Source organism: Alosa pseudoharengus, unplaced genomic scaffold (assembly GCF_046254945.1).
Source record: "Alosa pseudoharengus isolate Yale_2024_CS ecotype anadromous, Long Island Sound unplaced genomic scaffold, YU_APseudo_1.1 YU_APseudo_1.1_scf_12, whole genome shotgun sequence".
Lineage (NCBI taxonomy): Eukaryota > Metazoa > Chordata > Actinopteri > Clupeiformes > Clupeidae > Alosa > Alosa pseudoharengus.
The window spans coordinates 21,969,499-21,982,224 of NW_027468587.1; the positions used below are offsets into that span (position 1 = coordinate 21,969,499).

At 44.9% G+C, this 12,726-nt stretch overlaps 1 protein-coding gene across 2 annotated transcripts in view; it reads right to left on the reverse strand.

Moving 5' to 3' along the window:
- Positions 1–2,134: 2,134 nt before the first annotated feature.
- stk40 (serine/threonine kinase 40) overlaps positions 2,135–12,726 on the reverse strand; it is a 26,705-nt gene continuing 16,113 nt past the window's right edge. For both annotated transcript variants that reach the window (XM_076280485.1, XM_076280486.1), the window contains exons 8-11: positions 10,896–11,040; positions 9,960–10,079; positions 6,619–6,703; positions 2,135–5,943 (exon numbers count right to left, since the gene is read on the reverse strand). In XM_076280485.1, the coding sequence (XP_076136600.1) occupies positions 5,725–5,943; positions 6,619–6,703; positions 9,960–10,079; positions 10,896–11,040 (569 nt within the window). In that variant the 3' untranslated portion in view covers positions 2,135–5,724. The remainder of the gene's footprint in view (positions 5,944–6,618; positions 6,704–9,959; positions 10,080–10,895; positions 11,041–12,726) is intronic.

Consider the following 12,726-nt stretch of genomic DNA (forward strand, 5'->3'; position numbering starts at 1 on the left):
AAAACAGCCTTATTTAATATAGCATGCTGATCGGGTTTCTGCTGGATCTTCAAACATGATTGAGTGTGCATGTGTGTCTATAGGTCGCTTTCTGGATGGATGGGTGTGTGTGGGCAAATCCAGCTTCAGTGAATTAGTCTTGTGCTGACCTGTAGGACTTGGTGAGAGCTCAACAGGGCCAAGACAGCGGGAGAAACAGCAGGAGTTCCTGTTTGGCCTGTAAACATCAGACCCAAAACACACACAATTCAAATTAAACAACACAGGCATGGAGATGCAGTCAACATAGTAAGACAAACATTAAGCACACTCCCATTACTTCATGTCAGACATAAGAACAATACCCACATCTGCAGTGACCTCAAGAGAGCCTGCAGTGATCCCATATACAAATTCACTACAGATAACTCTCAGCACTGTGATCCATGTGCTAAATAACCAACCAGTTTAGGATCTGGTTGGTCTATAGATCATTTTAGAGAAAATTCAGTTTTTTCCCCCCTTCCATGACTCATATTCCTCCCTACACTGCTGCATGGTTCCTCTAAAGCAGGGGTGTCAAACATACGGATGCGGATGCGGCCCGCTAGATGGTTTAATCCGGCCCAGACTTGTAGAGAATAAATTTCTGACGATGTCAAAAAAAAAAATCTCTAGCCCATTCCTGTGAGGAATTATGGATTTTCAAAGAAATAACCAAAATGCTCAATTCAGCCGCTAGGCGCAGCCAAAAAACAAAAAAAAAGTTCGGAGTTGACTGGTCCTGTGCTGTCAGTTTGGCTACATTGTCGGGAGAAAAGCAGGCGTTGCGACAAAATTCAGAGACAAAGTGCAGCCTGCAAACGGAGGACAAGATGTTTGGGCATTTTATTGTATTTTGCACCAGGAAGTGTTGTGTTGTAAAACACTAAACTTGGATCATGTTAAAGTGTGGTTGTGCAAACTATAAATTTAATCAGGTCGCGAGGTCTGACTCACCGTCAGTTTGACTGTTTTCTTAGCTGTAGTAGGGTGGTTAAGCCGAGGTGCCGTACGAGAGGAAATTGGACAGTTCTAGGAGAAAAAAGGCAGACCAGTAGCAATTTAAATGCCCGGAATGGGTGCAGGATCTGGCCTTTATGGTGGATAGCCTATTACACAGCACCGCCACCTAGCCTACAAAATTATTTGATCTGATGTAACCTAATCGTATCAGTTGATCGTATTGCTCATGCACTGCTAACTTATGTTTGTTAAATTCATTTTATTTTTCATACATTTGCACATTTACATTTTTAAGGCAGGATGTTAACTTTCTTCATAGCTCCCACTTGAGTTTAGTGTGGTGAGTTGGTTCAGGTGGTCAGATGTAAAAATGTAGGCCTATCCACTCAACTATAAAAATAAACCAGTTGTTTATGAGAGTGAAATGCATTTTATTTCAATTTCATTGGCCTCTCTGAATAAATGTGTAATAATCTAATATATCCCTTGTCATTATGTAGGCTACAAATGTAGGCTGAAGGGTAAAGCATAGCCTACTGAAAAAAATAAGCTGGATATTTAGAGTTGTCAAAGGATATTTTGCAATTATTTCACTGGTCCGGCCCACTTGAGATCAGATGGGCTGTATGTGGCCCCTGAACCAAAATGAGTTTGACACCCCTGCTCTAAAGGGTAGAGATGGGCAGCCGTGGCCTACTGGTTAGCACCTCGGACCTGTAACCGCAGGGTTGCCGGTTCAAACCCCGACCAGTAGGCACGGCTGAAGTGCCCTTGAGCAAGGCACCTAACCTCTCTCTGCTCCCCGAGCGCCGCTGTTGATGCAGGCAGCTCACTGCACCCGGATTAGTGTGTGCTTTACCTCACTGTGTGTACACTGTGTGCTGAGTGTGTTTCACTAATTCACAGATTGGGATAAATGCAGAGACCAAATTTCCCTCGTGGGATCAAAAGAGTATATATACTTATACTTAGAGTTCTCACTCTCAAACTATTTGGCCTCTAAGATCAGATTTGTTGAGTCAGCTGCTGTCTAGGAAAGAAAGATGTTTGGGAAAGGGCGCCCTCTGTTGGATAAACGTTAAGCAACAATCAGATCATGCTTGGGAGATTTCAGATTATTCCTGGAAATAAAAGAATCTGGCAAAAGTGGTTCCATATCAAAGTTTATTGCTGACATGCATGTAGAGATCTGATGAAGTACAAAAATATCTAAATAATTTGTCTTTTATACAAATTTGTTTTCATCTCTGTACAATTACCCAGTTTGTCTTTTAGATAGATACCCAACCAACCAAGCAGCTTACAACACCAAACTTGCAGATTTTAGACCAATTTCCACCACATTTCCACCAATGACAATATCTATTTCCAGTTTTAGTATTACGCAAATTAGATATTAGGTTCTACCACATGAAAAACAAAGAATATTCACTCACAGTATGGTTCTTGTGGACTTTTTCCTCATAGTGCTATTATCTACTTGACCCATAGTTAATTTGAAAACAATTACCTTTTTAAATTTCTGGCCTCATTCTAATGTCATGGTTGTGTGGCAAACCTTTCAAAAACCCATCATGCACATCTTCTACATGTAGCTCCACAAACATTTTTACACTTATCATGCATCAAATCGGTTCTGAAGTCGGGACTCGCATTAACAACCACATGAAAACCAGCTACAAGCAAAGAGAACATTTCAGCTCATCTCGGACAGTGATTTTTGTCGTGGACACGTCTTTCTACGCGGCTACAAGAACAGGCAACACACTTAAAAAACACCACTGATGTTTTTTTTTACCCAGGAAACCTACAGATTGAGTCTATATGAGAGACAGCTATGATGTTCACTGCACACTCACTCACTTTAAAAAGCGATTGGGGACAAGTGTGGCGAGTTACCAGCTAATCCAGCGAAGAGCCTTGGTGGTCACGGAAGCCTTCTCTAATGGTTTCACTGACACTATCTAGCACGCGACAACACGGCTTTTCACGTCAAAAGAATTCACATTGATGTGGGAGACAGAACTAATGCTTTCCTTTCCCTCCTCATTGCCTTATGGTGGTGACACGACTTAGAATGAAATCAATCTTCTTTCGCAAGTGGACAAAAATAACGTTGGCATTGGTCTGCAGGATGGCAGCTCACTGGACTCACACAGTTGTTGAAGCTCTACACGCACGTCGAAGCCAATGAGATGGGGGCTTGACACACTGGCCTGGAGGTGTGTAGCACTGCATGGATCTTGCACTGTCAACATATTTAAAAATCACGGCTATAAATCAAATCTACATGTGCGATTCTTTTTTTTTTCTTCTTTTTTTTCTTTAAACTTACTTAAAAATAGAGCTATGCACAGTCAGTCTCGTTATTAGTGTAGCTTAATCAGGAACATGTGGCAACAATTATTTCAGACATCCCCACGCCCATCCCACCCATTAAAAACAAAAATAAAAACAAACAAACAAAAAAAAAACCTTCACTGAAGATAGCTAAAAACCAATACAGAAAGATCACAGCAATGGTTTACATAACAATAATAACAAGAAAAAAAAATGGTGACAAATCTAGATGCGAGAAACATTGCATTGCCTTAAGGAGAGAGGAAAAAGATAACTACATCATACATGGTGGAATAAATAAAGCAGGATATTGAACAGCACGGAGGAAATCAAAAGAAACAAAGCAAACACTCAGAACTTTTATACTTAGGCTGTTAGTGGACAGGTTACTCCGTCAGGAACTCGGGCTAATGCAAGAAACAGAAAATAAACAAACAAAAAAGGCGTTCGGGAACCTTAGCTACAGTACTGCAGGATAACACTCAAGCCCAGTGGCACCAGCTCGGAGGGGTGGACACAAACACACACACACGCACAGACAGACAGACAGACAGACAGAGACAGACATCTTCAGTTGCTGATGGTACATGAAGACGCACTATACTGCAGCGACTGCAGTGAGGAAAACAACTGCTGGCCTGGGTCTGGGTAAACCCAGCTGTCACAAGCTCCTCCACCCTAGAGCATTGAGCATTGAGTAAGACTGCTGAGAGGACAGCTTTTTCAGAACCCTCTTACGGCTTTACTGCGGTACTTAGGTTACTCCAGTAATCTACATCCACAAGGAATAGTCTCAAATATTCTTCTGGACAGGAGTCTGAAAATGTATGGTAAGTTACAAGATACATGATTGAGATGCAAGAAGCTTAAAGAGAGCCAAATCACGTGCCACAGACAGCACTAAAGCCACTTTTGGCATCTGTGGCAACGAGTGGCAGGTTTGCCCTCCACATAAACTTTTTTAAAGTAAAAAAAAAGGGCAAAGAGTGGTTATGTTTGTTTTTGGGGGATAGTATACCTTATCTGGCAAATAATCACGTTCAGTTCTTCATTGTTTTTTTTTCTTTGTCCATTTTATGCTCCCATTACAAAACATTTTTTTTTCCATATATTCAAAATACATGACTCAGGATTTTCAGAAGACACAAGGCGGCCTGAGAAACACTGCAAAAGATCAGATCTGAGCAACTTCCACTCAGAGAGGGCCAAATTTACACCTCCAAAAGTCTGAACTTCCTTTTCCGAGTCTAGGAGTGTTAGAGAATGGGTTAGGACATACCTGCCATGCACTATCAATTTGGACTTAACCACCCAAACGGTCTTTAACCATTCTCAAATCAAAGAGATCTACACAAACTGCTACTTTATCAGAAGAGGGGGAGGAGAGCTTATTCAAAAGGCTGTCATTTCTTTTTGACAACAATTACGCACCAATAATGATAATAATGCTCTTTTCCTGTGCTTGAGCCATCTCCACAGCTGACTCACTGAGCACTAAATACTTAACACAACAAGACAAAACAGAAAAGACAACGAAGATGCTAGAGGTAGATTCACCGTTGTAGATACGGGTCGGAACAGTCCGAGTGTGTGCAGATGAGGAGAGGACCAGTGTCGGTCGTCACGGATACAGACCGGACCGGCCGACACAGGCCAACTGGTTTTGGTTAAAAGGGGAGAGAGAGAGAGAGAGAGAGAGAGAGAGAGAGAGAGAGAGAGAGAGAGAGAGAGAGAGAGAGAGAGAGAGAGAGAGAGAGAGAGAGAGTGTGTGTGCGAAGTCTAGTGAGAAGGTGTCACGTCCATGGTCAAGTGAACTCAGGGTCCGAGGCTATTCTGTGGAAAAGTGCTGGGGGGAGGGGGCAAGGCGGAAGATGAGGGTGGGAGGGCTGCTACATGATTCCATTCTTGTATTGCTGAAAGAGTTCACAGATCGAGAGTAAGGTGGGGTGGGGTGGGCTTGGTAGCCATCCATGATGAAGCCTAGAACTGAGGACAGACCACAGACCTGCTCCCTCAGTAAAGCACATGGAGCAGGGAGATTCTGAAGCCGTGGAGTCGGGAGAACGTGCCGGCTGTCGTGGGGAGGGATCTTTTTCCAGAAGTCCCTTCCCTCCTCTCATCCCTCCTCTTAACAGCGCAAGCCACGCTGGATCTCTTCCCTCTCGCTCTCCCCCACCTTCTCTCAGGGCAAGGGCAGCTTTTGAAAGCCAATGGCATGTGTAGTTCTCCGGAGCCCCCCTGGCCGCCAAACCCAACCTATTCACCAATCCAAACCCAACCCTCCCGCCCGGTTCCCCACCTCCTCCATCTTCCCCGGGAGAGCAGACCAGGAGAGGAGAGGAGAGGAGAGGAGAGGAGTTGGAGAGGGCGGGGGCAGGGGCAGGGGCTGTGTGGCAGGGGCTACTTGCGCAGGTAGCGCTGGGCCAGCAGGGCAGCGTCCAGGGGACTGACGGGCTGGGCGTCCTGGCCCAGGCGTCGCACGGGCGGCACGCTGCCAAACTGCCGCTGGCTCAGGAAGCTCTTGGCCTCGTGGATAGTGTTCTTCTCCTCGGCCAGCAGCAGCTGCTGCCGCATGTAGTTCTCAAACTCGTACTGCGACGACTCCTCAGTCACCTTCGCCTGGAAGGGCCAGAGAAAAACAGTTCACACCACTGCTCTTCTGTCTGTCAAATTTGAATGCATGGCTAATATTATAGTTCATGTCATTTTTAATCAAAACATCTAACAATTAGACTGAAGTGTATCAGAGATATTAGCCTACTTTCTACACAGATTCTACACATTAGTCTAATTCCTGAGAATCAGACGTATGATATTGGAATTGTGAGCACCTTGCTCTGCTAGTGGAGTTGTTGACTATTCAACTGAAATGACTGTTCATCACCTAGCAGTGATGGATCACAGCACAAGCTGTGAAGCTGCTGTTAATCCCATGGACCTTTCTTACTGTTGTACCTCCACTAACTCACCATAGGGGGGCGATGACAACTCATTGATAAAAGTAAGAAAACGGGGCCTACTTTCAGTTCAGAGATGGGAGATCAAACCAGAATGGAAGTGAAGCCAACCAGAAAATCTCCATCTTTAATCTAAATAAACTGAACTGAATAACAAAAGCTGTTTTACCAAACAGGGCTGTACTATTAGACAGAAAAACCTCTATGCATTTATTCTATACATTTCACTCAGGTTTCTCCCCCCAGTTCAAACACTCCCCCAAGCCTGACACCCAGCCCAGACCAGAGCCCAAAACCAACTATACCAAACACCAGCCACCAGTTCCAGAGCGCTCACCTCCTGCAGATGCTCCGGGTGGTTCACCTGGTCGTCGATATCCGGCACCACCTGCAGAGGACCACTCAGCGCAGACACCGATTGCCTGGGGAGGGAACTCTCCCATTAGCATGCATGAATCAGTGCGCATACACCCATATGAACCCATGTACGCACACATCGACCATGCATACAGTATATATACAGTGTTATTACCAGGGATTAAAGTGAAAAAAAATCGTTTGACTGAACTTTTTTCAGGCCATAAGTCATACGTTGTTCATATCTACCTATAGAGATAGCACCCCTTTTGCGGTCGCGACCTATTGGTTTTTAATGTACAAAAAGATGCAAACAGCAAAGTAAAGGGAGTATTCGCCTTATTCACACAGCGGCCATTGTTTAAACCAAAACGAGGCTACAGGGTACACTTACTATATAATTAATGCCACCTACAGGTGAATGCATAGAACATAACAATCCTATGGTTTGTACCCTGTAGCCTCGTTTTAGCCGCCAATGGCCGCCATGTGAATAATGCGAATTGAGAGTGTAATTGATTGAGATTGAGTTTTCCTGATGAACAAAAATATATTTTAGTACCATCCCTGACCATTGCTGATTAGCCATTGCTGTTCTTTTCTACTGCAGCAATATTGTAGAAAGGCTTTAACACACTCTTATTTAATTACTTCAGGCCAAAAGTGTTTAAAGGGGAGATTTTTTTCTTGTTAATATGCAATTCAACACCAAGTAAAATCTATAAAATCAAGTTTGCAAGACTTCCCATTTCCTCATCAAAGTAACAAATCAGAACATTCTAGATATTGTTCATATTTCCATTTGTTGCCTCATCCGCATTTAATGAAAACATGGTAATTTTGAGTTTTACAGACAACTCAGTTTTCCAATGAGCAGCAATACTGTGTGTGCTCATGCAGGAGGTCTGCGCATTTGTAACGACAATCTGGAGACGGCGCTTTTGTCTTCAGCAACAGATTGTATAAGGTTGACAAGAGGTTGGGATATGGTTAAGGACAGGTCGTGTTGCGCTATGAAAGAACATGCATAGCCTACTTTCTAAACGTAAAAACGGTCAGCCATAGATAAACGTAGCCTACATCTGTCGTGGTGGCTAGTTGCACCAGGTAGGGAAGATGTCCTGAAGTGCACGAACGTTAACCTTATGGCGGTCTTCTGATTGGTGGCGTGCTAAAACGTTTTCCTATTGCATCCATAAACAATTTTCTTGCAGCGAACCGCGCAAAAGCAAACTCCTGGCACTTTAATTTCTTTACACCATGGCTTGTTAGTTCTCCCCCGTTTTCATCAGCTGCCCATCTGCATTTATTTTTTAACTTTTGACACCTGCCTTCCTTTAGCAACAACGCATCCATGACAGCTAGTGGCCTTGCCAAATAGACGCACACAAATCATGACGCTAATATGCGAGGTTCTGGTAGGCCCACTGGTTATGGTTTTGTGCTATAAATTAATAATATTTTATAGCAAAGTTTTAAGTTGACTATTTTAATTGTATGGTTATTTTTTGTCAACATACACTCACAACCTATTGTCGTTAAAAGTGAGGCCTAAGCAAAATAGGCTACAAGGCTGTCTGTGCGTCACAAACACGACTGACCCCCTTACTCGACACGCTCAGTCAAAACCTTCCGTCGCAAATTGTGAAAAACATTGTTGTATGTCATAACAGACGGGATAATAAATTGCATAGGCTACGGTTTATATTGCGTCGCTTTACACATAATGTTAGTTGCATTGATTAAAAACTGTAACAATAATAGTAGCCTACATCGGGTGGCATAGCAGGCTATCTGTTCAAGTCATAGGTGACACCCAAAATGAATGACCTCCCCTGACAAGAGTTCGCGATAGTAAGTGTCTACATTGATGCACGGAAAGAACAAAGCGTCCGAATTCGCACATAGAGCTCACAATATCATATCCAAAAAAGTTAAACGGATTGGCCAACCTCATCAGCTGTCTCGATTGTGTCACTATAATCCAACTTTTAGACCGTTATAGTCCTCCATACGTGTTCTTTTTTTTAAGCAAACGCCCGAGACAAGTGTGTAGCTACAACATACAAAGCGAAACTCATGGCTGACGTAGGCCATATAGGACGTATCTTCTTGAGCGGTCACGGATTGAGACACAGAAAGTTCTCAAGAACACTATTAGGTCTTTAAACATTTACCTAATATTTGTAGTTGCCTTAAAAAAGGAAAAGCAAAGGTGACAGTCCCCCCCCCTCCTATTTTTTTTCTCATCGGATCTGCATCGATCTCAAATATGACATTTCTAAAATCAAATTGACGGAAATCCGTCCTATGACGGAGAACTTTAATCCTTGGTTATTACACAAGCATACATACAACCACTGTATATACATGTATATGGTGAATTGGTGCATATAAAAGCAGGGCTAGTGTGCAGAGAAGTCCTTCTTCGCTCCTTGGTTTGGTGGTGGGGACTGCGCTGGGAAGTTCTTGGTTGTTTGTATCCAGCCCCTTCCATTCAAGGGTTTTAACAATGCTCAAAAATGCTGATTAAGCTTAAGAGTCTGTACTTCTATACAAACAACAACATGCCTGAGGTGTGTGTTGCTTTCTGACTGATTGTATCCAGGGGAAAAACACACACACACACGGAGATAGTGAGGCAGGAATAGCTGGTTATGTAAATACATGGCATGGAGCTGCATCGCTAGCCGATCTGACATCTGCTCTGCTGCAACCCAACACCTGGCCCTCTCCACCAGGCAGCGATGGAGAATCCGCCCCCCTGGCAGACAGGAGGCCCCAGTAATTCACAGCAGAGCACAGGCCAGTGCCAGGGCTCACTGCACCATATGCTTTACAAGGCATGGAGGACTGACCAATATCGGGCTGGCCACATGTGTTTTTCAGTAGGCGGCACAAGCACACTACACGTTGATTTAAAATGCCATTTTTAGCAAAACATGGGCCCATGAATTTCAGTTGTGGTACTTGCCTTGTAAGCGGTAGTGTACAGGATACGGTATGTACTCACTATAAATATGTGTTATAAATGTGTACATTTTTAAAAGTCCAGATGTTCCCAGTTATGCGCATCTGTTAAAAAAACGTTCGATGGCTGAATAAAACAAAATGGCGCAAAATCTATAGCAGAGAACAACATGACGTACAGCACACAGGTGCATGTGCTATTTTTTTTTCCTAGCATGGCGTCAGCACAACTTCTCTGCTCAGGCAGACGTGCGGTCCTTCCTACATAATGCATACTGCAGCTCACTGCATAATGCATTCGGAGCAGCTCGGCGGAGGCTGCTGTAGCAGAGGCACCACTGCGGGACTCACCAGGAGGCGATGATGGTGCTGAGCAACTCCAGCACCTCGGACGCCGTCAGCCTCTGCTGGGGGTCCAGCACCAGCAGCTTACGGATCAGACACACCGTACTCTCAGACACGCGGCCGTCCCTGCAGGGGAGGGAGAGGGAGAGAGAATGAAAGCGAAAGAGAGAAAGAAAGGAAGAGGAATTAAAAAAGGACGAATGACAAATGCGTTTAGAATTCACACCCATTAAGCAAACAAGTACAACCTAAAAAGGAAAAAAAGGGAACTGTAAACAAGCAAGACTAAGGCCATAAGGGAAATCATGCTCTTGCACAAGTCATCAGGTCACAGACTGAGATCCTGGTGTCTGTGTGTGTGTGTGTGTGTGTGTGTGTTGCTGCAAAAAAGCCAGATGTTGTTGTTGTTGATGAGGACAGCAGAGAAGTAACCATTCTTGAAGTAGGCTGTGCATTTGACTACAGTCTAGAGGATGCCTACCTTACAAAGCTTTTAAAGTATCAGCCACTCAGAGACATTGTTGTACAGCTTGGGTACAAATGTAAGCTGTTGGTGTATATATTTGGAAGCCTAGGTAATGTCCACAGACTAGTAGTCAGGGGGTTGCAGATTGCTGGTCTCTCTAAGACAAGAGCAAAGGCTCTAGCAAAATTCTGCTCAATTTATGTGATAATTGGCAGTCGCCACATCTGGAGAAGGCGCTGTTTTTTGTACCCATGAACTGAGACTAGAGGCATAGGCTACTGGGTTTACAATGCTGGTATCTAAGATTGTTTGTGTTCAATGAAATCTACTGTAAAATGTGAACACAAATAAAGGTATTAAAATGTGGGAAGGCACTCAATCTGGAATGGCGTGTATGTGTGTGACAAAACTAAATGAAATCACTTTGGAATGGCGCGTGTGTGTCTGTGTTCGAGTGTGGAAGGGAAGGCACTCACTCTGGAATGGAGTACTCTGCAGCCTTGATCTTGCGGAAGAGCTCCTGAGGTATGCTGTCGTAGAAGGGGAACTGGCCATACAGCATGGTGAACAGCACTACGCCCAGGGCCCACATGTCACTGGGCTTCCCGCGGTACGGCCGGCCTGAAACAAACACACACACACACACGTCAGTCAGAGTGCCAACAGCAGAATCGGTCTATTGCTTTATATTTCCAATGGCTATTACTAGTATGTTTCCTCTACTCTCTGTAGGCTCCCCCTCTCCTCTAAGTTTCAGCTGCAGAGCATGAAGCAGGGTCACTGACGAGCCCACTGACACAAACAAACCTCCCCCCCGCCCCCCCAACTGGCTCAAAATACAAGGTTTTCTCAATGACTGTTAAACAGCCCATCCTGCCATGACATCGATGTAAGTGTGTTTCTGCTTTCGAATAGACTTTCATTTGATAAGGGATTCCAGCTAGGCTTGTGGATAGCTTGATAGGATGACAGGCCTATTCATGGCTGACCAGGAGAAAGTGTTTGTTTTTCCCCAGTGACGGGAACATGAGCTATTCATGCCCCATTTCAATAGCACAGGCTATGACAAAGTGGCCATAAGAACACTGACAAAGCAGCCCACATGTTATTATCCACCACAAGTAAACACCAGGACACGAGAGGTGAGCACACAGTGAGACTAGAACGGACCGAAATCGCCAGCGTTGCCTCATAAGTTGTTTACCGCCCAGAAAAGCACTGACGTAACGACAGGCGAGCGCTGCTGAATCTGATCTGGGATCTGCCTCCGCAGCTTCTTTCCTTCACTTCTGATCCACTTTCCCATTAGGGGCCCATTAGGAGGCCACTCTAATCTGATCCCTGCAGACTCATCGCAGAGGCTTTAGAGACGGGACGTGCTGGGACGTGGTGAGGGTGGGTGGGTGGCTGGGGGCGGGGGAGGGGGTTAAGAGCCAGCAGATTGGCAAGGCTGCAGCGTTACCTAACCTGTGGGGGAGGCGCCAGCGGTGGGATTGCGCTTGACTCAACCAGGTCAAGGTCCACCAGGAGAGTGACCTCAAGCGTCAGCCAGGGGGGAAATACTGTGTGTGTGTGTGTGTGTGTGTGTGTGTGTGTGTGTGTGTGTGTGTGTGTGTGTGTGTCTCCAAGACATGATAATGTCCTTTGCTGCCAGGGGCTTGCATGATTCATCTGTGCACAATACCACAATCCCTCTGTTCCCATGGCTCCCAAGGCTAGACAAGGTTAAACGCTAATGTGAGATCAATGCTGCATTATTACACGCGCTCGCTGTTAGTTTGATGACAGCATTTTTCTCGCACTCACACAAATACACACACCCTTCCGGCCTTTTCCTCCGCTAATGATGAGCTCGCAAACAGATATAACAATGATCTATTCAGTTGAGGAGAGGAAGTGGTGAGCTGTAAGCAGTTTCCGCACAGGCCAGCTGGGTGTGAGTGTGTGCAAGCATTTGTGAGTGTGTGTAAGCATTTGTGAGTGCGTGTGTGTTTATGCATATGTGTATGTTTATGCGTTTGAGTGGGATACATTTATTCTCCAGCGAGGCATTTCTGTGGAGCCTAGAGGATAATGATAGGGAGTAGTGATTGTATTTTGCTGAGGGTGTGTTTGTATGGTGGGACTTGCCTGTGTTTGTGTGTGTGTGTGTGGGGGGGGGGGGGGGAGGGGCAAACAGTAAGAGCGGGTAAGAGAAAGAAAGAAAGAGGTGATGGGGGGGGGGGGGGGGACTCTCTCCTCTGTGTGTGTGTGTGTGTGTGTGTGTGTGTGTGTGTGTGTGTGTGTGTGTGTGTGTGTGTGTGTGTG